The sequence below is a fragment of the Pelecanus crispus genome, chromosome 2 (genome assembly GCF_030463565.1).
Source record: "Pelecanus crispus isolate bPelCri1 chromosome 2, bPelCri1.pri, whole genome shotgun sequence".
NCBI classification, from domain to species: domain Eukaryota; kingdom Metazoa; phylum Chordata; class Aves; order Pelecaniformes; family Pelecanidae; genus Pelecanus; species Pelecanus crispus.
The window spans coordinates 109,995,801-110,022,964 of NC_134644.1; the positions used below are offsets into that span (position 1 = coordinate 109,995,801).

Consider the following 27,164-nt stretch of genomic DNA (forward strand, 5'->3'; position numbering starts at 1 on the left):
CACTCTTCCCCAAGTCTGTAGCGTTGCATGAGGCTGTTGTGACCCAAGTGCAGGACCGGGCACTTGGCCTTGTTTAACCTCATATAATACAAAGCACAGAATAGAGACCACTACGGCTAGTGGCTAGCTCTGTGAACAACAGAGCAGTTATTCTTTCCCCATCACCACAACCTTTGTAAAAAAGTGTCACTGAAAGAATAGCAGCCACTACAACTGTTGAATCACATCATCTCATCTTCCTGTCCAATCCCTATTTTTGGTGATGTGCTCACTTCAAAAGAATAGCCTGTACTCCAGGATGTGCAATCTAAAAAGTGAACACAGTAATTTCAACATGCACCATAATACTGCGGCATTAATTTGAATGAATGACTAGACCAGACGTATCTTTAACCAATGTTTTTATTTGAGCGATGGATCATCCATCCAGTGCAGCCTTTTCGTTTCCCCAAGAATGAGAATATTCTAAACCATCTTAGGAAATTCAAATGTAGGAGCCACTCAACAATTCCAGTTCAATCACATTTCATACGCCAATCTGTGTGTAAATTTTAGCTCATGCACAAAACCACAAGTCTGTATATATTCAAAAGATAAAGAAACAACTAAGCAAAGAAAAGCTATGTTTTTCTTAATGTTGTGTACACTAATACAAGAATGCTGTTCTTCATTACAAAAGGTTGGTTTTAATGGAGTATCATGACTGGCATCTGCTTCACACACATTGTTTCTCCAAGTAATGTTTTTCTATAAAAGGAGACAACACAGCTTAAGTTTTAAAAAAGTTTCTAACGAAGAAAACTTTCGTGCAAATAAATTAGAAGTTTTTGATGCTGTTGCTATACAATAGTTCCTACAGAAGAATGATAGTAAAGGACTGGCTTGATGTTTTTAACTCAAGTCGTTTGAATTACATTTCCCAAAATGCTAATAAAACTGACATGTTTGAACATACTGAAAAAGTCACAGTCCATCATCACGCTGTCACATCAGTGCATTTGACTTTTTTAAAATGTATGGATTATACAATTACTGCCAGGCTCCATATTTTATATATAAAAGCTACAATCTGATTATATGTCCATGCTGAAATAATTTATGAAATAAGGGTGGAATGACTGTAATGTTACTTCTATGATGAATGTAACTTGCTGTGAATAGTCTAGGAGATTGCAGGAGAGACCAAACTGAAGCCTGTAATTGTCTTCATCTTTCATGAAGAGGTGTGACCTGGGGAAAATATAGATCCCAACACCCAAAGCTCCAGCCTCATGCAAACGTCTTGATTACTCATGTTCTGATATAGGAATGGAAAAAGAAAATTTATAGTCTTCACAGGCCACACCTTTAGATTATTAAGGTAAAAATCACAGCGAATTACACCCAATGTTTAAATTATACGTTATTCCATTATTGTTTTGCACCATCAGCACTATTACCCTTGCACTTTTGGATTCCCATTATTTACTACTCCCTAGGTGTTAGCACCATGCTTAGTATGATATAGATGAACATGAATACATGGAAAATGCAAGGTCTTGCAAGTCTGCATCAGGACAACTACACAAAGAAGAGAAGAGGGTACAGGAAAACAAGAATTAAAACTATATGGAAATTCTGAGATCACCAATAGCTACAGCTTACAGATCACAAATTAAATGCTTACACTTTTTCCTTTTCTTTCCCCTTAACTAACACTACATATGTGTTAGTTCACAGGCCACACTAATTATTTGAAGGAGCAACAGGAAACCTGTCATAACAAGTCAAATTAAACAAGACGATAACCTATCCCTCACAGGCCACCTAGAACAGTTAGTTTTGGTTTAATGATCTTTTCCACTGGAGATGCACACCTATTTAGAAGTGTATTAAGAAACTGCTATGCTATTTATGCGAATTCGCTCTCCTTAGTGCAATCAGGTCCCCTGAAAGTCCACTAACTCCCTAGAGATGACAAAACCACACTGAAAATCGTTAAGATCGTGAGAGTGCAGGAGGTGATCATCAGACTCATGGACTGCTCTGTTCGGTAATTTAAGCAGAGTAAAGGGAAAACAGCTAAAAAAATTGGGGTTTTTTACCACTTGTAAGAACTGCTTACAAAGCTCCTGCAGCCACACGCGTTGTCACTCACTGCCAACCGCCCAACTCCTCAAGCTCATCCACACTTACGCTACAATGACCTCCGGGAAAGGAGGGGAAAGTAACAAAAAGTGGGGTTTGAGCAGCACAAAGCATTCAAGGCAGAGCTGAGCCACGCCAAAAGTCACGTCTTCCTGCCTACGGGGGGGGCCGGACCACGCCTCAGCCCCGGCGCGGTACGGCACCCTAACCCAAGGGCACCGCACGCCGCAGCTCGGCGCCGGGACGGGCCCGGGCCGGGGCCGGGGCCGGGCCGGGCCGGGCCGGGCGGGGGGCAGGAGCCGGCCCCTCCCCAACTCTCCCCCACCCCGCCGCGCCTGCGCAGACGCCGCACTGACAGCGGGCCCGCACAGGCGCCACCGTCGCCGCGCAGCCCGCAATGGGCGCTGCCCGGTGCCGTCCCCGCGGGCCGACAGCTGACAGGGCCGGCGCACCCGACGGCGCCCATGTCCCGTCCCGTCCCCCCGCCCCGCTGTGCCAGCCGCTGAGGGAGGCGCGGGAAGCGGCCGCCACAGCCCCGCCCGGCCTCGCGGCCCGCGCCTGCGCAGCGGCCCCGGCGGGACCCGCTGCGGGCGGGGGGGGGGGGGGGGCCGGGACCCGCCCCGCTCGGCTCGGCTCGGCTCGGCCCGGCCATCGCCGGTCTCCCCCCGCTCCGCTCCACACCGCCCCGCCCCGCCGCTCTCCTTTCCCCCCCGCCGGCCGCCCGCGGCAGAGCGGAAGGGAAGAGCCGCGGCCCCGGGCCGGCTTGAGGCAGCCAATGGGCGCGCGGGGCGTTCTTCCCGCCCTCGGCGCCCCGGCCACTCGGCGGGCAGCGGGGGAGGAACAAGGGAGGGGATTGGCTCGGCGGCGCGCCGCTGGCCGCCCGCCCACCAGGACCAAAAAAACGACGGTAGCACAGAGGCCCAAAAAGCCCGAGGGGAGACGCCTGCCCGGCCGCGGCCCCGCGGCCCCATGAAGCCCCCCCGCGAGGGTCCGAAGCGGCAGCCCGCCCCGCGCCGCCGAGCGTGGGGGCGAAGCGGCCGCGTCCCGCCTGGCAACGCTTACCGCGCGGGGGGAGCCGTCCGCCTCCGCTTGTGATGATCTTGGTCACAAGTGGCGCGCCGTAGATTCGCCGTTTTGCGTCACGCCCGGGAGCGAGGCGCGCAGCGCGGGGAGGGAAGGAGGCGGGCGAGGCCGGCTCACGTGACGCGGCGCCGGGGCGGGAGCCGGTCAGGCGCTGCTCGAGCGCCCAGCCTCGCGTGCCGCCGCGGGCGCGAGGGGCTGCGCCCAACGGCCGCCGCCGCGCGCGCGGGCGGGCGGCCGGGCGCGCGCACGCCGCCGCCATCTTCCCCTGCCTGGGCCTGGCGGCGGCGACGACGGGAGCGCCGTCGCCCTGCGGCGCAACTCTGTCCTGCTGCTGCCCGGTCCGCCCGGCTCCCTCGCCGGCCAGGGCCCGGGGGGCGGGCTCCGTGGCGCTGAGGGAAGGAGGGAGCCCCGAGGGGTTGCCCGGGGCTGGCGCTCACCCTCCTGGCTGGGGGTGTGCGTGCCGGCCAGGCCACAGCGCCGGGCGGCGGGCGGGCGGACGAAGGCGGGCAGCGCTGGCGGGAGGCAGCAGATGGGGCGTTTGAAGCGCTCAGAAGCGCACCTTCATCTGCGCCTGGCAGAGCCGCATGTGCGGCTGGGCTCTGCCACGGAAGCTGCTGGCGCTGGGTTGCACGGCTGGAAGCTCATGGCGTGCAGGGATGTACCTAAAATAACCTGTGATTTACGGTCTCCTTTGGCAGGCATGGTGCAGGCCGCTGTCATCTATGGAATGGGTGCTTTCAAGGAGTGGGAAGGAACGGATTAGATGAGGCAGTGCTAAGCAGGCATTCACTACCACTAGAAAGCGACACAAACTCTCTAAGGAATTGGCTGCACTTCTTCCAGTGTCTTTCAGAGGATTCAGTTCAGAAGGGGAACAGCTGAGTAAGGGAGAGAGGGAGGCAATTTGTAAAATATCTTACAGTTTGTCAGCTGATGAAGAAACCATAATATTGAAACGCTTTTATATTCTTTCTGCCTTTTTTTAAGCTAAGTCACATGATTAATAACAAAGAAGCATAGTCTAAAAGTCTCTTGACATCTGTGGTAGAATGCAGTTGCTTTTTCCCAGTTGCTTATGATTTTAAAAATGCAGGTTTGCCATTTATATTATGATTGCACCGTATTTTTTAGTAGGTAGAAGTATCTTACGTAAACAGCGTTTGGCATTCTTCAAGGCCGTTGGGGGGGGGGGGGGTGTCAGGAGGAGAGAACACACCATTGTGGGTGCAGTTTCACTGACTTTTTCCAGTTACACTGTATATAAGGCACAGTCAGGCTTACTAATTAGGCCTAACAATGTTTCATTTAGCCAGTTAGTCACTGCCTAATCTGGTAGCCTTATGACACAGCATTACCTGTTCTGGAGTGGGTTGTAAAGACTGTAAGAATGGTTTGAGGATGAGCAGTCACTACAGCCTGAGCCGTTCATTCGATGAAAAGAGAGCCCAGATGAATGACCAGAGACTTGGTGAAGATTGACATGAATGAACAAAGTTTAAAACATATGAGTATCAGTAGATAAAGTATCACACAGAACACAAGTAGCAGAAGGATGTCTCTTTGTCCAGTACCTCAGGCTTATAGTACATATTTTAATTGTCCTCTGTATAATAACAAATCTACACAGAGGAAGACTCCTTAATTTGTAGTAAAGATATCTTGGGTTAGATACATATTTACCTTTATAAAGACGTTTAAGAACTTTAATAGGTTATCAAGAGACTATGGAAACCATTGGCAGTTTTAAGAACAGTCTAATTGATAGCAGTGTAATTTGCGATATTTTTCAGCATGGGAAAATAGGTTAAACAACCATTTGATGTCTGTCAAGCTCAGTTTCTGTGGTACACAAATTCCTTTTATATGCCTAGGAACTCTTGTAGGTCTGAACCTCAAGTAACACCTGTATTTTAAATATTTGTAGTATCCAGGTCAGCATGCCTGGTCCATCATTTCTTTCATCATCTGATTACTGAGGGGGAACATACTGGGATAGGAGGCATGATCATGAGAGCTGGAGTTTCATAAATTGAAATATTTCTAATAGAAAGTGAAGAGAAGCAAAATTTTTTAGGAGTAGCCTGAAGAGGGAGCCATTGGTATAGTAGAAGCAACAATTAAGGCAGAATGGCTAATAAAAGAAAAATATCTGTAACAAAAATAATTAATTTCTGTAATTTTAAGCTCTATTTGTTAAATGTTTACAAACATACCTACATTTAATGTTCTGGTTGAGGTATGTACATAATTTTAAAGTCATGCTGAAAATTTAAATGCTTGTTCTTTGTTCTGAAATATTTATACTGATTAAAATATATTACAATGCAAACTGAATAAATAAGTCAATGATTAATTAGTAGAGCATTAATTAGTTAATAGAGATCAGTTTATAAATGGATTGTAAACGTAGAATGCATTCATTTTCTAACAGAATATGACATTAGGAATGATTCTGCAGTTGCTGTATTTCTTCCACACAAAAATATTGATTTCACTAGAAATGTTGCTCATTTAAAGAGTAGTACCAGCTCTTTACTTAGCTGTGTAACTTAAAACTCTCTCTACCTTTCCCACTTAATACTCCATGTTTGTTCATGTACAGGAAACACACACAGCTTTGTGGTTATTATTATCATAAATCAATCATTTAGTAGGATAAAGGCAGTCACAATAATCATACTTACCAACTCTGAATTACAGGTTTTCTTGCACATCAAATCTGTTTAGAAAAATAACCCTGTGGCTTGACAATGCTCATGTGGGTAATGTCTCTGACAGGCCCTCCAAAGGATGCTGCATAGTGTCTATAGGAGAGTCCAGTAGTCAACAGTATTGTCTGTAAGAGTTTCTTAACCACCATTATTTTTTCCCAGAGTAGCAAGTTTTTGAAGAAAATCTGCATATATCTTTATTCTGACAATGCAATTACACCTGTAAGAAAACATGAAACAGAATAATTAGGATGTAAACACCAGGAACTTTTTTAATGTTAATTACCCATGCATATATACATGTATACCTTCTCTTCTTTTAATGCAAAACATTTTTTTTCCCATAGAAAAGGCAATTAACCTTTGAAAAGCCTTATCAAGTGGTGGCTTTTCTTTCAGTTGGAAAGTGGGACTAAGTGTTTTCCTCAGTGTTTTTTGGGTTTTTTTAATTAAGTGCGTGAATTATTGGGTGGAATCTGATTTTGTGTATATTGGTGAGTGAACAAAAGGGCCTCACTGTTCCCTTCTGGTTCCCTTAAGCAAATGCTCTAATAAGTTAAGCAGCACCCACTGCTAGGTACCTTTGGTTAAATTTTTCTGTTGTAATGTAGAGACCCTTATGCAAACAAGTAAAAATGTGATAAAAATTTTGTGGTTTTCCAACTTTTCCTGTTGTTATAACTGCAGTAGATGATTGCATGTAGAAGTTACAAGAATTTGAAAAAAAAAAAAAGGTTGAAGTTCTCCCCCTTATCCTAAGGCTAATACTTAGGAGTCACAAATTCTAACAAAAGAGCGTAACAGTGCCTGCAAATCCTTTCGTGTGGCCCATGAGAAGCATCAGCAGGGCCTGCTGTTGCGAGTAACGTTAGAGCCTTTCTGTTCAGCTCGTGAAGAAATGAAACCACTGGCCTTGTTTCACCTTGGTGGATCATGCCAGCCTCTTTTCCAAATGCGAGGAACACAGTGCGTACCTTATGAGAAGCAAAGCTGAATTTCTACAGGCTTAACATTTACCCTTTCTGCTCTTATATTTGGATAACTGAAGACATAATTGTAGCCAAAAAAAACCCCTTTCCTCTTGCAAAGCAAAGGTAATATTTATGGGGACTTTCCAAGGTTGGTGTTTTTTTTTTTTTTTCCTAGGAAAATTACAATTCGGTATGAAGCTCGGACTGACAGCTTTAGAAGTTGCCACCAGAGTGTATTTATCTTTAAAATGCTGATCCTGCAAATGGCCACGCAACAGGTCCCTGCAGCCTACAGCACAGGAGCGGTGGGTGTCTACATGTGCACTGAGAGGTGTCTTCACAGAGGCACTTGAGGAGTCAAACGTGATCTTTAGTGAGATATGGAATAGTCTTGAGTTATGTTCCTCTGAAGCCAAGTTACAGTACAGCTGAGAAGTGGCAAGAGCGGTGTGTAACAATTACGACATTATGACATGTACAGGTCTAGAACAGTAGTCAACCGGCTATCTACTCCATATCACAGTAGTCTATATCACAAAAAGAAATGGTAATAAATGGTCATATAAAGCAATTGTATGTAAGCATAAACAATTAAAATGTTTTGCATACACAATACAAAACATGCAAATGACTGATATCACGTTTCTGTGGGTATGGCTTTCTAGATACAGACATCAATATGAGTGTATCAATAAATCATATCTCTTCATTTTTTTTTTTTTCTTGCTGCTAAATACAGAGGTTGCTTGAATCAGACAACTGGATTGTTGACCCATGGACATTGTCTTTTAAGGCTTCAGGCTGTTCCATTCAGCAAATTCCATTTTAAGATGGACTACCACCTAGAGAGAATTGCAGGTGAACATTAGTTTATTTTTCCTGGGCCCATACCCTTCAGTGTGCACATTACAGTGGTGGCTTGGCAAAGGCACCACAGACTGTCATTGCTAGCTTGTTCAGTGGTAATGAAGCTAGCACAGCATCTCTTCATCATGGGTTGGTTGGTTGGTTGGTTTAAAATGTATTTTCTTTCATTCCACTGCTTTTCAATAGGAAGTGGAGTAAATAACTAACCGTCAGTATCCAGAACCCAAAAAAACAAGACTTGAGAAAGGATGTACTTGGCAGATCTTACTGGTCCTTCCACTGCGACTGAATGAAACTGCATCATTTGAAGCAGTCACTGGGATGCCAGGGTTGCTGCCAAATTGGTGATGGTAACCCTGCACATAGAACTTGCTGCCTTGTCAGGAAGGCAGTAATGCACAGCAGTACTAACTCTTGAGTTTTTCAGTGTAAAAAAAGTGATACAAACTTACAGGAAATGCATGAGGGGTCTGCCACCACTTGTTTTTTCACACCAGAAGGCTGTATGTCAGGAGTTGTCACGTTGAAAATTTTCCAGTTTCTATTTCAGAGATTACAGTTTCAATTCTAAGCTCAGAAAAACAAAAAAAAAAAAAGGGGGGGGGGAGGGGAATCCCCTTCAGCTCCACAAATAGAAAGACATGGGTAGCATGATCTTTGAATTATTCTTACAGATAAAAATAATAAAAACAATAATAAAAAAATTGTAACTGCATCTAAAGGATGGGGAACATGCAGTTGGCTGGCACTTCATGTTATTTCACAGCAAGAGATCAGTGAAATGATTTCAAGACGGGTAGCAACATCAGTATTATTCATGCATATGTACACAACGTCTGGTTTCTTTTAAGTACAGCTATATATAAGTCTGTCTGGAGGCTGACAATGCCAAACCTCCAAGGATTTGTTTTTGTTGTACTGTGTTTTTTTTAATAAAAAGGTAATTCATTGCAGTAAAATGAAAGAGATTCATTCCTTACCCTGTATTATCTGTTATGTGTGAAGATGTCCAGCTTGCCAGTATTTACAGCTCTGCCACTGTATAATTCATCTCTCGCAAACCCGCAAAGCAAGTTTGTGAAGGACAAATATCTCAAATATAAACATCAAGCCTGGTACATTATGCTTCAATACATTAACTGTAAGATTTAATGTAGTATCAGATCAGATCAGAAAAGAACTTGGAAAAAAAGTCACGCCGCATGAAATACAGATTTAATCCTTAGTTTTCATCTCCACTGTCAGCATCTTATCCACCTGGCACGTGCATCCAAGTCCTGTTAGACCTACATCCACTGAAATAAGAACATGTGTAAACTGTCAGCTTTATGGAAAACGTTCCCTAGTTACACGCTGAAGTTCTCAAATGCTCATCAGATAAGGAACACGACTGTTTCTCTGCTGCCAGGATGTCCCTTGTGCAGTGTGTACTTTGAAGCTTAAGCAAGGTTTGTTTGCTTCTTCCCCCTCCCAAGGGTAAAGTTTCTTAGCAAATAGAATCCAAATTCAATGCCTAGTTAATGTTTTTGCAAGCACTTTTACACAGCTGTTTAATTTAAATCCACAAAGAAACACAGTCATCGTTCCTGCCTTGAGGAGTAAGTGAACGCAGCAAGTTTCACACGAAGAACCTGAGAGGAATTATATAACAAAATGCAAGCATGCTTTCAGATAATATTTGTGATTTTTTAGAACTGTGTGAGAGTAAAGTAATTAAGAACCTCCTCTGTCACCCTCCATCTCAAAACAGCTCATTCCATGTGGGTTGCAGAATCAACTGAAAAGCTTTGCAGGAACTGGTGTTCCTCGGGCAGGGCTGGAAAGCCCCGTTAGAACAGTCAGTGGCTCTTTCACTTGCCTCCTTACAAACCAGTGGAAATACCCAAATGATGGCTGAGTGTCTTGAGTTCAGCTCCAACTCATACTTCAGTTGAAAAAAGTCTGCAAAGAGCTTGCAAAACTGTGTACCACTATGCTTGCATTGTTAGCAGGTCAGTTTGAATTTCCTGGTCTATTTTTTTGTATTCTAATGCAGCAGTAGCCCAGGAAGAGCATTTACTACGTATTCATCAAAAATGACTAATGTGACGTTGTCCTTCATACATGTTTCTGAAGAATGCAAGTGAGAAAATCGCTGAAATACTTGGCAGTAGAGCTAAGTAGACAAGAATGTGCTCTATTAACAAGGAACTGTTCATATTTTTCTATTCATATATTTCTGTTTAAAATATTTATATAATTATTTACATCTTAAAGAACATGATGTGTCTGTAGCTCAAAATACAGATGTATATGGACATATATGGAGTTGGCCTGGATGATCCTTATGGGTCCCTTCCAACCTGAGATACTCTCTGAATCTATGATACAAGGTATAAATCTTAAAATCAATTAATTTTCACTTTGGGACCATAAGTATTGGCAAAGTACCACACTTTTTCCCTATAAGAGAGTAACTTGCACCAAAACTATGGTAATGTGTGCAGTTCTGACCAATTCCAGAGTCAGCATCTTTCTAGAGGAGTCTTCTAAAACCAGATGTATTTGAGAAAGCAAGTGAAAAGGAGAAGGAATGCGAAACTGCAAATTTTTTGAAGCCCTGGTGATGAGCAACATGGAGATGAGCCAGCGATACTAAAGAGGTTATATGAAGTGAGAAGGTTGTGTTTCAGGACTTTTTTAATGCATCAGTATTTTAACTTTACATGTTACTTGCAGGTGGAAATTTCCAGCAGGAACCAGGGGACTGTGGCTCCTCGCTGGCACCAGCCGCTGTGGCACGGGCTCCTGTGTCACCGGTAAAGGCACAGTTGCACAATCTTCCCTGTCCAAACACGGACTATGGACATCCTTAACTAGCCAGGCATTGTATAACATTTTGTCAACAAAGCTAAATGCCATATTCTGAGAGGAGTAACTAGCAGAAGTCAAAGTCAAGCTCCTTGGGAGTAAAGTTACTGAAAAGTAAAAACATAACTACATGAGTAAGCCTGATCTTCCACTTTCACATGCTAAGCAGATGGTGACCTGATTAGTTCTTAGTCTCAGGAGGCTGCTCATCTCTCTATGCCTTCAGCTCCTGTTGTCAGCGTCTCATTATTTGACTCGTTCTCCATGATTTTAGCTGACTGCCACATTTTTTAGTCTTCTCTTTTGAGACATTACTTAAGGGTTAAAAATTGTATTTATCTAATATAAAAAAGCAACTTTCACACTTAAGCCCACTGATTTTAAATGGAAATTAAAATGTTCCGATTTCTTCTTTCACATTAATAATTAGTAGGAAAATATGATCCAACGCTTGAACATTCCCTGTAACATGGATGTACAGCCTACAGGAGGGAAGACTTGGGACAATGTACCAGGGAGACAGGCAGACTTTGACCCACTACGTAGAGGCACCTAGTGCTATTAGAGGTGCTCGGGGGTGCTGCATGCCCGCTCCACTGGCAGGGTCCACACAGGCCTTGAGCTGTGGCTGCCATCTTTGGGGCATATTTCATAGAATCATAGAATCATAGAATCATTTAGGTTGGAAAAGACCTTTAAGATCATCCAGTCCAACCATTAACCTACACTACCAAGTCTACTCTAAGCCAATCAAGGGTAGACTAGACTAAACCATGTCCCAAAGTGCCACGTCTACCCATTTTTTGAACACAAAAGATACCATAGGACATTCCCATTGGCACTAAGCATCCAAGTCTTGATACCTCAATCAAGCTCTCAAAGGCATAGATGCTGCTGTTGGACATCCCCACAAAGTTGTTTTCTTACTATCTGAGTAGGTTTAATCAGCAAAGCATCCTCTTATATGATTATACGAATATGATATGTGAAACAAAGGGTACTTAGGTTTCACTGTGAAGAGGTACCCTGACATAAACACACACTAACACTAGACCTTTATCACAGTGTAAAAATTAGCCTAGAATAAAATTTAACCGGTCCAATTTACACTGAAAAGTCACCTCTTTTTGGTGCCCCTTTCCTGTGACTTTGTGTAAACTGTGCTAATAAACATATTGTAGTATTTGTAGTTTTGCACATAAATTGGCCAAAACCAAAAGCCATTATTCAACCCTTAATAAGAAAAACCTGAATCAGTATGAATAAGAATTTTTTTTTTTAATAACAATGTCAGGACTAGATCTTGTGAGTGTATGTGTATATACATATATACACACACACAGAGCTACATACATGTGTACGCATATGTACACATGCGAAGTGTACATATGATTTCTGTAGTTAGTTGGTCAGGATTTGAGAATAACTAATATGCTCTGACATGGTATATGGCATATCTAGAATAAGGCTAACAAATAGAAGCAAACTTGCATCCATTTCTAACATTATTATTTTAGAGTTATCTTTAACTTACTGTGGCAACAAATAGCTGTTAATGCAACCAAGAAGTAATATTGGTAGCAATGGTGTATAACAGTACAGACCTTAGAAAAATGCACACCAAATTTTTTTTTCAAAAGGCTGATGAGATGCTACACACCAGAAAAAAAGAAAAAGACAGGATGACTTGTGGATGCACTGTCTTGATCTAAGAGGGAAAGATTAGTTCTGGATACCCTTGTGGGCAGGAGTGGCTTCCCCAGTGCTTTCTTTCATGGCCAGGAGAATCTGAAATTGAAGTTTTCTGCTATTTCTCTCTTCTGGGACTGAAGGAGGCCTGAAGATGGTCTGAATAATTCATTGGTTTCATGCACATGGTTTTTACTTGACAGTAACTGGCTATTTCAGAGCAGAACCTTATCTCAGTGCACTGCTCTGATAGTACCTGTGCTTATAAAATGATGCTTTGTTGACTGTATTTTATTTGGTGTTCCAAAGAGAAAAAGCTACATCTAGCATAAGTCCACCTTCAGTTGTGCTTCTTCGTGTTGTCGAGCCCACAGACAGCATGGATGGTACTGTTTTCCAAAGCAGTTATACTCCTAGAAACACAGCCTCCACACCTCTCGCATGAGGAAATACACCACCTCCAACATCTCACCAAGCTCTCTACTCTTCTCTTCTGCCAAAAGGGTCATATCTATGAGGAGCTGTTCTTTCAACGATGCTTGAAGTCACTTTCTAAAGCCACTGCAAAACAGGAGATTGCAAATAATGTTTTATGTCAATTGCATGTCCTTAAACACTTCAGCAAAATTCAGTAACTTACTTTTATGGAGCGATAGCTTTTAAGCATGGACTGATCTGCCCCCAGTCCTGTACAGGCACCAGAGTGCAACCCTGCAGCCTTCCTTACCATGCTCATTCCTAAATGGTTTAAACAGGCTGTCATGGTTCAGCCCCAGCCAGCAACCAAGCACCACGCAGCCACTCGCTCACTCCCCCTGCCCCGATGGGATGCGGGAGAGAATCGGAGGAGTAAGAGTGAGAAACACTCCTGGGTTGAGATAAGAACAGTTTAATAATGGAAATAAAGTAAAATAGGAATGATAATAATAACAATAGTATAATGATAATAATAATAACAATATACAAAGCAAGTGATGCACAATGCAATTGCTCACCCCCCGCTGACCGATACCCAGACAGTTCCTGAGCACCGATCGCTGCTCCCCGGCCAACCCCCCACCAGTTTCTATACTGAGCATGATGTCACATGGTATGGAATAGCCCTTTGGCCAGTTTGGGTCAGCTGTCCTGGCTGTGCCCCCTCCCAGTTTCTTGTGCCCCTGGCAGAGCATGGGAAGCTGAAAAGTCCTTGACTAGCATAAGCAGTACTCAGCAACAACTAAAACATCTGTTTGTTATCAACATTCTTCTCCTCCTAAATCCAAAACACAGCACTATGCCAGCTACTAGGAAGAAAATTAACTCTACCCCAGCCGAAACCAGGACACAGGTGAAGGGAGCTGAGAGCCTGTAAAGGACCTGTTCTGCTTGTCTCATCTTGGAGTTCCCTCTCCTGACATGGGCACCAAACGTTACACTGCAGTTACACAGTCTGCAGAGCCAACACAAGTAAGAGAGACTGAGCTAGGTCCTCCTTTTCCCCTTGCATGCTGCCAGCAGCCAGCATCCTTACTCAGATCTTACCAGCTGAACTGTGAGCCTTGCAGTCCCAGGGAAGTCTGAAAATGGGTGTTTATCGAGAACCTGATCTGAAGCATAAGTATCCCAGATTATTGCTGTTCCCAGACCTCTTAAAAGGCTGGCTACCTTTATTCTGGACATAAATTCCCAGGAATTTCAGGGCAGCTGCTAAAAAACAGAAGCTTGTTTGTTTACATTTTTAAATACAGCCAAGACTTTTTATCCTGATAACTTTCCACATCAGCTGTTCATACACATTATCTGTAGTGCAATATTCCCTTCTATAGACTCCACATGTACACCTTATGCCCTTAATCACCTTTATTCTTGCAGGTTTTTGCAGGAGAGGGAGCAGAAGAGAAAGGAAAGATACCAACTACTTTCCATAATTTAATTCATGTAATTTGTTTTAACAGTAAGGATAGCACTACTAAGGTTTTGTTTAAATCTGGTTCAGTCACTTTGGTTGTGTGTGAAATAACTACATGTTATAATAAAAGTCACATTTTGAAATAAAAAAAAAATATACGTGAATTACATAATTTTTGCTAGGTGTTTTGCCTAAACAGCAAACAGAACTCCCAACTATTGCTTTGGTTTCAAAATACATCATTTGCCTTTGATTTAATTATCAATGTAATATGATGCTGTAAAAGTAATTATCAAAAACCAGTTGCTAATTGGGTGGACAAATGCCCTTCCGATGACAGACCTTGGCCAGAACAGATGTTTGCAAAAACTTTCTTCCATTGTACAAAAAGAAAGTCACATTAAGGAAACATATTATGTAGTGATTCTGAAAACTCTGCTTGCAGCACAATAAGAGGACATTTGGATTAAATGGGGGAAAAAAGGCAGAATCCAGACCCAGAAATGTTTATTTACTATTGCAGTTCTATTGACCTCAGTGATTATTCCCAGAAATAAATGTTCATAGGCAAGTCTTTGCATCAAATTCAGCAAGCTAATTGTATTGCATTTCCTATTTACAGCCTTCTGTGAAGGACAGGGAAGAGATTAACGTGATAGTGGACCTTTCTTCAAATAATTGAATAGTGAAATTTTGTATGTAGTGGGGAGGAAACAACAGTGTTGCAAATTGCTCATATTCAGAAACTTAAATATGGGCTAGGCGGCACGAACAGGGGCATACTACAAAACAGAAGTAAAGTCATTTTAATAAAATATATGCCAAAATTCCCATTGCTCTGAATTTTAAAACTAAAATGTAGCATATTCCACACAGCAAGAATTAATTATCCCTAACCCTATTTTATAGCGTTAGGGATAAGATCACTTGATTGACCAGATCACAAATGTATGCCATTTAGCAGTATGCCAAGTAATAGCATGACATTTTTTTCCCCACCAATTCAGACCCACTGATATGTGATTTATGTGGTTTTCCTGATCAGGAAGTTAGAAAGCTTAAGACTAAAAAAAGTGCTTTGCTGATTTTCTTGTGATGGTCTATCAGTTGTTAGTCTCCGTGTTGGAAGTTTCGTGTAAGTGCTTGATGTAGCTTTGATATCTCCAGGAAAAAGGTTGCAAACACTTTGGTTCCTTCAATGTAGTTGTGTCTATGAAGAAGAAAAGAAAGAGAATGAAGCCCTGTCAGGCTGTTCTGCTCTTCAAATTAGTGGCATAGTCTGGTGGAGTCTTCAGAGGGATTTGCAAGATTGGTCACCTGAAAAAAGGACCAGGTTCACAGAAATCCTGGGCATCCTACAATTGGCATTTTCTGAAGGATTCACTGAGGACACTTCTTCCAGTGTTACATCCCCTAATTACTATTGTTTGTAGCCACAAGGGTTAAGGCTATACTGAGGGACAACAAAAAATAATTTGAGAATTATTGTAGGATTCTCCAGTTCCTCAAGCTCAGAACAACTTGACTCAGAAGCTGCACAAATGTTCAGGCAACATGCTGAACAGTGTCTGACCATGGCTCCTCAAAGAACAAACACAAGTGGCAAGTTTAAGCTAATTTTGATATAATTACACTAGTTTTGGTCCCTGTGACATAAATACACCTTTATATCCATTTATACTGAAAAAAATTAAAACCCTTGCTTAACCATTAGCCTGAGTATGTCTGACTGGAATACTTCGAAAGTGATGCTGTGGTGGAAAAGTGCCCGTCTGCATCATCATCTTTCAGACCAGAGACAAATTTAATTGGCAGTGAAATGAAAATTGTCAGCGCGATGTATTTAAAGACTGAGTAAACACTTCATGAAAAGTGTATAGCAATACACATTAGATTGGGAATTTTGCTTTCTGCTTGGCACAGCAACAAGTTTGCCAGAGACAGTAGTTTGGGACTGTCCGGTGGAGAGCAAAGCTTCCCATCTGGCATTGCTTATGCATGGGTACCCAGGGACTTTGGTTCTCCTCTTATAGTGCAAATGGACAAATAAAAGAAACCTGCTTATTTTCTCATTCTGGGAGTGCTCCCCATCATCGGCTCCTCCAATCGGAAACATCATCACACTTTTCTGTGTTATAGTCTGAAACATTCTGGCAACAGGAATTGTTGAACCATCCCGAATAAAGTCTGGATCTTCTCCAAAAACTGAAATACATGGAAAGAATGAATTAATTAAGTGAAATAAAGGTGCTGTCTTCAGCTACCAAATACTAGCTATCTGCTCAAACATTAAGAGCTTCTGAGTGCATAGCCAATTGATTTCATGAATCAGTTGCACTCTACAAACCTCTGGCTTTGTATCAGTACACAAAAGAACTAAATGAGGTCTTCTGGCTACTCCTATTAAATACACCCCAATTCAGGGAGAGGTGGAGGCCTCAAAGGCTGAGTTGTTCTATCAAAATCAATAAGACGCGTACATCAATGAGATGGAAGTGACTGTAGCACCGAATCAGGAAATCCCTTTTGCTCTATGGATGAGCACAGTTCCCCTGCACACTTGCAGACACATTAAGGACTGAAAAAAAGAAGGAGCATACCTGTTTTTATCGCCTTTCTTGCTGCTTTATATAGTGGATCATTAACATCAGCGAGCCAGGGCTTCGCACCCAAAGGCATAGACACTTTCAGTTTGTTTGGACTGTTCCTCTTGGAAAAGACACCCTCCAAGTGCTCCACAACCTGCGGCGAAAACACTTTGCAGTCAGAAATGTTCAGCTTCTTGCCATTCAAGCTTACACCCACATTCCCACTTCTGCTCTCAGAAACAAATAAATACTAGAAACATTCAGTATACTACTTCAGGTGTAAATTTGTGAGGTGCTAAGAGGGACTTAGTTTACACAGTAGAGGCCAAAGAGAAGGTTTGCCTCTTACCTGTTGTTTCACAACTGAAAGGTCCATGTCGGGTACCTGGCGGATTGAGAATTTGCCAATGACTTTTGCCGGTATGACAGTTTTAATTCCTGGTTCATGAAAAGCTCCTTCAATCCCATGAATAGAGAGCGAAGGGTAACGCCACAGGTGCAGAAGTATTTCTTCCTTAAAAAAAATAACATTGAAAATATAAGGGATGACGCTGGAGCCATTCACAATTTATATGAACTGATGCGAAGAAACAACCTTTTTCCATCCTAAAATTTGTATTTGGAGACCTTTGTATTTTAAACATGTTTGATTTGTAATTTAAACACACACTCATATCTTTTCCTATTTCTTTCAGTCAACATTTGTTTACCGTTAGAAATATTTGGATGAGAACAGATTTTCGTGCACAGCAAGAGAAGTGGAGCATTATTTTAAAATATCTTGGAAGTAAAATTTTCTAGTGCAAAGAAAAATCAGAACAACTTCTGATCTGTCCATCTGTTGATCTCAGAACTTCTCACAGGAGAAACCTGTGACCAGTTTAGCCAGACCCCTCCCAGATGATACCAGGGAAGAAATTCTACTAATGAGTGTTAAATAATACAAGAGGTAAGATGATAATGTTCAGTAACCAAGTTGATCTGTTTTTCTGGAGAAGATAAGAAGGATAAGAAAAAAAAGAAGTTTATTCTAGGGAAGAAAGGAGAAATATATAAATTATAAATTGGTGCTCATGCAGAACCCCAGGGTGCGGCTTCTTCTACTCCAGTTTTATGAGACTAGAGCTTCATGTACACATAAAATTTGCACCACTTCATCCTCGTATAGGTAAAGCGTCAAAACTTACTTAGTGTAGTTACATTATACTTCTGTATTACCGATTATTACAGTCTAGCTTAGGCTCATTCAGAGGCTTTTTCATGGAAATAAAAGCATCGATATTACAGCTTATACCAGTATAATTATGTTAGTGATAAAAAAAATGAATCACTTCTTTCCTTTCTCCCAGCTGCCACTCTTGTGCAGAAAGATCTTTCTGAGCCAGTCCTTACCTGCTGTTTTTTATTTAGAACATAATTTTTAAATGCTGGCAAAGAGAGGCTTATAGCTTTGGGTGCTTTTTTGGTGTGCTTGGCAGACATCAAAATCTGAATTAAACACACAAAACCCACCCCAAAACACATCTGCCTAAAGCTGCCTCCCCATTTTTCCAGAGCCAAATACAACTTCTTTCCTACTATATAACCTGTATGCAGGGGTTTTAATGCTTACTTTCTTTGGCTGGTTAGGTGAGGGGGAGAGGCTCTGCAGTGCAAGAGAGGGGGAGTGACACTGTTAGTTTTGCATTATTCCTTTTCATTGATTATTCATATTTCAGATCACTTTCCCCAGATGCAGTAGCTTGCATTTTCAGCAGCTTAATTTTATTTACCTTTTAATGCTCTGTGCTCCTTTATTTTATTTTGAGTTTGCCATTTACTGAAAGTAACTTTCAGTTTGGCTTTATACATAAATGCTACGAATGGGTGATTTAAATTCATTCTGCTGACCATTTATACACATTTTATGTTACCTTGGTGCCATAGAGGAATTTCTTCACGCCACTATTATTTTTATGTTCCTCTAGATCGAATTCAATCGATTCATACAATTTCCTCTCCTCCTCCGTCAGGGGAGCGATGCTGTCATAGATTCCAGGGATCTGAATACGACCTGTGGGATCCACAAGGCTGTCTACAAAATAAGATGGAGATACCAGTGTGTAAGTGGGACCTATTTCTTCCACTTTGCAATCACAACACCTTTTCTCTTCTATGTAACTCTTTACCAAATGAGTCAGCCTAACAACTAACTACTAGCAACTGCTTGCATCCATCAAGTTGTGATGGATGTATTTTCCATACTACGCTGATGTATTTTCATATTTATTAAGAAAACCATTGAGCTGCTGTTTGTGTATATTATGTGGTGGGTCAGCCCAGCTGCTGACCTGAAAACACCATCCTACTGAGATACAAATCAGCATTAAAAAGTCACGTTTCGCTATGTGTGTATGTGTGCAAGTTGCCAGCAATCCTTAAACATTCTTGACTGACACATGACTGACATCAGCTTAGCGGGCACATGTCTGAGGACCTGGCCTTACTGGGGACATTCCCCTCCTCAGCTTCTGCCACCATAGCTATGCTGAGATGTGGAAACCTGGGAATCTTGCTTCAATTAGACTTGCCTTACTCAGGTCAATTAAACATGGCACTGATCCTTCATTAGGCTGATTGCTAGCCATTGTTCCCCAGTTACTCCTGAGTAATGGCACACATTATTACCCAGCAGAGCTATTAGGTCCATCAGCGGCTCATGAATGATGCCTCCAAAAGTTCCAGAGTGAAGGTCCTTGCTGCCACATTCAACCTGTACCAAAAACACCGGTTACGTATAGGCACTCCCTGCCTTATTCTTCTGCGAGTGTTTGTTTTCCACGGCAACTGGTGGCTTCAGTTTTTTAAATGAGGCCACAGATTAATAGAAAATGATTATGTGTTTCTGTTTATAAAATGGAACAATCTGTTTCCAGTAAAGGGAAGATAGGGCTCACTTGTTAACCACTGGAGAGAGAAATTCAGCTGTCTATAGCACTTACAGGCGTTTGAAAGCAAGGGTCCCTCTCCATTCCCTCCTTTGCTTCAGTAAGATTAAATACACCATAAGTGAAACACTTGCATATTACTGTTTCTAACATCACAGAATAAATTCTTCAAGTTGTCTATCCTTTTTATTTAATGCAAAATCTTCATAACAAAGGCAAGAACAAACCTTACTTGTTTTGCATTAAGAAAATGTATGTCCAACCTTAATTCCAGATTGCAACAAATAAGAATTTAGAGGTCTCTTGAATCATACGGCTTTAGAATAGAGAGAGGCATTTGGTTTATTAAATGGGTTCTTTTTCCAGACACATTTTCATACGCAGGTTTATCATAAACTCTTTGCCTGCAACAAACTTGTTTATTCTTCTCAAAACCTCATTACCGCCCACTGTCTGGTAGCAGGCAGAGATCATTTTTGATGTTTTAATAGCATCATTTTTCTTAACTGAGACTTAGAAGAATTGAACCAAGGCTGCTGAGGCTCTTTTGGTTAAAAACAAATTTCATTCTAGTTCAGACATAAAGGTTAATGCAGATTTTTCTTTAGTTCTCTAGTTCTTTAATCTTCTCTCTGAATTCCTTTTATGCTTCATCAGGAAGTTTCCACATGAGAAATTTCTGCTCTTCATTTCACAGTAGCTCATGTTGGCTAAATATACTACAGTGCACTATTATTTGCTTCTGCCGATGGTTACAAAAATTTTGTGTAGCTTTTAAACCCAGGGATCCAACTAAATTGAGTCCCTTTCAGCAGATATTTTGCTCTAAGCAGTATCTGCTGCAAAAAGGGCAGAGCTGCAGAAGAAATAGTTTTGGAGTGAGTGAGTTGGGGGATGTAGGGATGATGCTGCAAGAGAGCAGAGTTGATGTGCAGAGGGGGTGATGAGAAAAGACTGGAAGAGCAGCAGGAGAGTAATGGGATAGGAAAGGGATCAAGGAGTGAGAGCGTAAATGGAGAAATGATGGTGGAAGAAAAGTTAATGAAAGTAAATAAGGCTAATTGAACTGAAATGAGGGAGGAAATCTGCACAAGCAAAAAAGGATATGGAAGAAAGGTGTGTATTTGTAAATATTAAGCTTGCTCTCAGTCTTTCTTTACATGCAGATATAGATGTGGTTACAGGTACATCACTGCTTTCTGGTCAAGGGTCCAGTTCAAAGGAACCTGTGTCCTTTACCTCCACAAAGAAGCAGGCATTACCCCGGCTCCCATAGGTAAGGGCAGGCTTCTTGTTGTTGAGCCAGAGGTTGTCCGAAATCACAATATAATCAACATCAGAGAAAAAGCACTGTTTTTCTTCTTCAAGTAATTTTTCTAGCCCCAAGGACCCTGCTTCTTCCATGCCTTCAATTACAAACTTGAAGTTTACTGGCATAGCCTAAATGAACATTAGAGAAGTCTGGGTAAGGAACAAGCATTTTCAAAAAGAAAAAATCTTGAAAATTCAAAAGCAGACTGGCTTGCAGTACAAGTTGTGTTAGGAAAAGAAGGACATAGGATATATAGCTTGTTTCAACAGAAAGGGCATTGATAAATATGCACATGTAGTTTCCCAGAAAATCTTGTTGTTCTTCATGTTTTTCTGTACTTTTCATTTTTGAAAGAGAATATAAGTGATATCTTTTTTCCTTTTCTTTCCAGAAAACTTGCTGGACTGTCTCATAAAATGGGATTTCTCTCAGTACTACTAAATATATTAATTGCTTTGGAAAACCTGTGTAATAACAGTTGCATTTTCACAGAAAATTTCCTGCCTCTCATATTTCCGCTGTTAGTGCCCATGTGGGCAGAGGTCCACTGCTGTGGTTTTCACAACATGTTATCTATCGCCAGAGTTAGTCACACAGTGGTAAAAATGCAGCTGGTGATTCTACTGTAATTGTCCTTTTAGCACTCATGAATCCATTTGCCTGCTAGTTCTTACAAATGTATTTCCAAGGGTAATTAAGAGAACTTTTATTATGGAATAGTTCGTGTTAGAAATGCTGACACGTCCCATAGGAGAAATAAATTTGAGCTTAGTTTCCCATTCCAATTCATTTTCTCATTACAGCTTTTAAGATGTTTTATCTTTTGATTCAATGCTCAGATTAAATGCAAGAACAAATGTGTAGAATTAAATGAACTTGTGTTATGGATGGGTTCACCAATGGTTCATCGAACGACCACAAAAAATGTAGAAACAAACTGTTCATTAATATCATTTGATGGTCTGTGCTGTTTTCTGGGGAAGGGCTTCAAATGACAAAGATTTCTTTTTGCTTGCTTGTTAAAATGCCAAAACAGCTATTAGTGATTTGAAAAACTGGAAAGATGCAGGAAGACAGCCCCGTAACCATATCCACTTACAACAGCTAATCTGTAGGCAAATAACGTGTGGATTTGCTAACACTTAAGAGACACTGAGGTCAATTCAGTACTATTGATGCAAGAAAATCATCAGTTTTCCAGAAGGCTGCAAAAGGACTTTAGAAGTCAAGACTTACACTCAATTTGTGCCATAATGTCATAACAGAGGCACAAAACTGTTTCCCAACAATCTAACAAAATGTGTCATGCAAATTTACCTTAAAGGATGCTCGCTAACCAAGTTATAAGCTTAGATGATATATTGGTTTAGCTTTGCATTGGGGATAAAACTAGCCCAAAATTATTAAATATGCAGACTGATTTAAAGATAACTGTATTGGTGATTGTAATGATTTAGGCAAAAGTTTGGTTCTTAGAGATATGTTACGCTATAAGTGAGTACATTTGTGCTTGGTTAATGCACCCATTCAGAGCATTAGCTTTGATAAATATAATACATTTTTAAAAGAATAGCCCATTATGTATGAGCATTTTTTGATACTTGTTCTCTTCATGCATACACATAAATTGAAGGTAACTTGTAGGTAGGCAAAACCAAAGATTGGCAGAATGTAACAGCAGAGATGAGTCTTCATGACCAATCTGTGATGTACATTATTTTACCCTTTTAAAAGCTCTCAAGAGAATAGGGTATCAAAGCTGTTTAATGTATGTAATATATACTGAATGCTTCCCCCAGTGTGTTTTCCTCTGCAGGGCAATGACAGCAATAGCATATTTACATTGCATACAGACACTTCAAAATAGAAATGCTCAAGGACAGATTCTTACTGGAGTGGGACCAGTGCCCTGGATAAAGCATTAGAAATAAGCTAATATTTCAAAATGCATGTAGTCTGTTGGGACAGAGACATATCATCTAACTCACAGGAAGGTAAATGCATCTTTCCAGAGAGATGATATTATAAAACAACAACAACAACAATAATAATTCCTCACTGATACCTACTAATTTCAATGCTTTAAATGTTTCCACTGCATTTATCCAAGCTAAGACAGGTCCTTTATTATCTGTTGCTCCACGGCCATAGAGATTTCCTTAAAAAGAAAAGAGGAAAGTTTTTAAGCAACCTTTGAAACATCTCTCATCACTTGTAATCAGCAAATTCCTGTTGCCACAGAAGCTGTGGTGGTATGCCAAGGGTCAAAAGAATCAGGATTTCATTGACTTGTTTTAAATAAGGTGACGAGTGTTTCCCAGTGGACTGGTACAACTTTTTTCCCCCCCATTTTATATATAAATATATCTATACAGGGACAGATTTCTGTTTCATATACAGATAAATCTGTAGATTGCCACTATCAGATTTTTCTGTGGCAGTCCCCACTGGAGGCAGAAGAGTTACCCCAGTAAGGGTGTTTGGAACTGGTCCCAACAGATGGGAAAGGGTGATTTAATGGCTATAGGACAGGCCTGGGAATCAGGATTTCTGGGTTCTTGGGCCCTGCTGACCCCCTGTCCTTAATTTTGGTCCTTCAAGTGAATGGAGCTTTTCATGCTCAGCTGGCTGTAGTGGAAGGATGAGTACAGTAAAGGGGGGCCTCTCATTCTTCCACCACCAATGCTCCTTAGCTCCAGCATGGCAGTTGGAGCTACTAAAAGATTATGAAGCAAGAAAGGGAAGTGGAAGGGAGGATAATGGCTGATCCAACAACCCAACAAGAATTTTAAAGCAGAAATGGATTCTCTATTGAATACTCCATAAAGCTGCATTAACCTCATGTGCCTCTTCCTCACCAAACATTAAGCAATCACTGATGGGTCTCACTACTCACAGCATGATCATCAAGACTCAAGAGCCACTGGATTTGTCCCACAGATTTCCATGGGAGAAGACCTGATGCTGTGGTTAAACATACAGGGAGCCTCCTTCTACTCAGAATCTCAGAGTCATCTATTCAAATAACAATACAAAAATTATGATCAGATACACACCGTTGATTTCTGTCAGTGTGTAAGGGTCAGTTTTCCAGCCATCTTCCTTTTTGGCAGGCTGCACGTCTACATGACCATAGAAACATACAGTGGGGTTTTGTGGATCCTTCCCCAGTTCCCCGAGAATCACAGGAGGCAGTGGGAGGTCCTGGCCATCAGGCAACTGCAGAGAAATGTTAAAAAAAACAACAAAGGAAAAACAAACCTTTGAAAAATTGCAAATGTTATATAAAAAACACCTGGAAGTCTCGGTATTGAAAATACTTCTACCAGTTGGCTCTGAGTTGATCAGGTCCACAACTCTGACTTTGAATCCAGCTCTAACCTACCCAGAGAAATTAAGATTTTTCTCCCCACCTGTTTAGGATCTGCAGGTACTTTATGCAACTCTTCTAACATTTTACTGTCATAAATGCCCTCGTTACTAAACTCTTACTTCCCAGCACTGGAGAAAACAAAGCTGACTGTGCGCTGGAATGACAAAAGCATATGTTGTGACACTGAAATAGTCAAAAGCCACACAAACTAATTTGGGGTTTGATTTTGTCATAGACAGATTGCAGGAGACCTGTAACTTCAAATACAGAAACAAAGTTTTGCTGACTGGAGGCAGCAGCAGCTATTTCAGACTGTTTTCAAAACAGGTTAAGGCTCTGAACTAATCCTGTAGCTTACCGCTGTGCAGAACAGATCTCCACATGGGCCAAGGGAGGCTGGGTGTCTCACAGGAGAGAGAAATAAGAAGTGAAGGAATGTGCGTACTCCCTTGTATTCACCAATAATATCAGTCTGTATTGGTCTGTTACAACATAAAAGCGTAGCTGCTTGCCCAGCAATTGTAGAATCATAGAATCATAGAATTGTTTAGGTTGGAAAAGACCTTTAAGATCATCCAATTGAAGGAAAACCCCATTTTGTGAAACAATATTTTGGCCTTAGGCAGAGAAAAGTATCTCTGGTCTCTGCTCCAACAACAGGTAATCCATTCCCTGCTGTTAGTGACACAGATTGTTGCCATATATTTTGGCAATCGTAACTGCATGCCAAGGTTTTAATTTTAAATGCATTCATTACAACTATTAAATTACATAACCGGAAATATTGAAGCATTGCTGTGCTGCAAGGTCCTTGTGCTAACACTCTCACAATCCTCCCCAGAAGCCTCAGAGGAAGGAAAAGGGAATCACTATTAGTGAACTTTTGAATTACTTTTAGAATAGAAATCTAACAGCCCAGGGCAGGAAGGAGCTCCCAGCTACAGTAAGGTAAGTAAACTAGAGACAAAGATTTCTCAGAGATTAACTCTTACCTGTTGCTTTCCAACAGTCATTAAGAAACTGGCTTGGAGCATTTGTGAGAAGCTCCCAAAACCAAAGATGATGCTGAAGATAGCTAGCCCTTTCTGTCTGGCAACACTTTCCTTGTAAACGCTACCTCCCTCACATAGAGACTTTGGCGATGAACTGATGCATTAACTATCATGCTTCATTACTTGGAAGAATGTAAAAACAAGCCCTGGTAAAAAAACTCTGGCCTTTTACTTTTGCACACTGCTTCCCTCCAGTTAAAAGCGTCAAACTGTCCCTGCTATGCAGAGAACATCCGTTTGCATTTGGATTGTCTGTCTGGTCTCCCAGGTCTGTTGTGAGACAGTCTAAGGACGGACTGATTTCAGCAGGTATCATGTAGCTACGTGACTACTGATGAATTGTTATCTAGCAACCAAAAATATCAGTAAGTCATAACATACATATGCATATACATAGCACTGAATGTTATAGGTAAACCACGTGTGAATATGATGTTTTAAATGCAAGAATCAGACAAGCACCTGATGTGACCCCAGATTTACTAAATTAACAGTGGCTCCCAGTGCTGAAAGTTTGTCTGCTGCCAATGCCATCATTCGTATTACTTCTTTCCTCAGACCTGGTTGAACAGAATCGCTTTCCACAGCCACCCATTCTTTAAGATCCTGCACAGGAAGGAAAGAAATGCAGTTAAATCACCCAGGGTGCTGCAATGTTTGGCCTTTGAATACACAAAGCATCACACTGGAACATGGTTTCATTTCCAACCTGTCACAGCAATGTCAGGGATGCTGTATTTTTTTTCTTAACTGGTAAAGATTTGCCAGTTCTCCCATGTGGGTGCGTTTTGGCTCAGTGGAGCCTCTCTGCACACACTCGAAGGACGCCCACAGCCAGCTGGTCTATGGATGTCCACGTAAATCCCTCTTCCATCCAGAGGGTCCCCAGCACAGGTCCCCCCTTGCAGCCTTGCTTTGTGAAGCACATGTGGCATACCTGGTGCCACACCTGGACCCCTGCTTGATACCTTTTTGGCAAACACTCATCTGGCACGTAAAGCACAGGACGCTGGGACACTGGTTCTGCACTCCAGTCATTTCACCACAGTATAGTTCCTACCTTGATGAAATCGCTTTGATGAACTTCAATGTACTGGAAGATCTCCATCTCCAACAGAAGTGGATCATGAGGACATTCCTGCCTTGAAGAGTAGTGCAAGGCTGAGATGGATGCTATCTGAAAGTTAAGGGTAAAATTCAAGATGTTAGAGACATCCTGCAATATGCACTTTTCAGTGCTAGGAAGCGTAGACAGTTGCAAAGTGCTGAGCCTGTTTAAGTCTCGTTTAAGTCCTTCAAGCCAGGAGAAAGTATACCTGAATTTTTTTGTCACATAAAACCTGCACTCAACTCATAGTCAGGTTTCTGGAAGAAAGTGAAAAAATGGCCAAAGAGTAAACAAACAGCTTTACAATTTCTGTTTTATAAGTAAATTAAGGGAAGCATTTTCTAAAGAAACATTCATTGCATCATTTTTCAATGCACAAACACCAAATTGTATGTTCTGGGAAGACAACTCCAGCGGAAGACTTGCAAACACCAACACACACCAATGGCCCAGGGGACCCATCTTTCTTTTTCTTCATTTCCAGAAAGAGGGAGGAGAATGGATTCACTGACGCATGTTGCATATTTTACATGAATGAGGGAGAACAATCCTGACACCGGCGAGTATTGCACAACAAATAGCTTTTGTGGTTGAATAAAAACAGTGTCAAAACTG

The 27,164-nt window shown here is 41.6% G+C and overlaps 2 protein-coding genes across 2 annotated transcripts in view; both read right to left on the reverse strand.

The window, feature by feature from the left end:
* ZNF407 (zinc finger protein 407) overlaps positions 1-3,240 on the reverse strand; it is a 354,196-nt gene extending 350,956 nt beyond the window's left edge. The window contains exon 1 of the mRNA XM_075704981.1: positions 3,190-3,240. The gene's annotated coding sequence lies outside the window, so the exon portion shown is untranslated. The remainder of the gene's footprint in view (positions 1-3,189) is intronic.
* A 12,052-nt stretch (positions 3,241-15,292) lies between these two features.
* Positions 15,293-26,549, reverse strand: CNDP1 (carnosine dipeptidase 1). The gene is given in 12 exon segments (XM_009492777.2): positions 15,293-15,334; positions 15,336-15,399; positions 16,247-16,394; positions 16,790-16,931; positions 17,127-17,291; positions 18,691-18,851; positions 19,445-19,529; positions 20,944-21,144; positions 23,086-23,174; positions 24,073-24,235; positions 25,904-26,047; positions 26,502-26,549. Coding segments are annotated over 12 exon segments (1,452 nt in total).
* Positions 26,550-27,164: the final 615 nt, after the last annotated feature.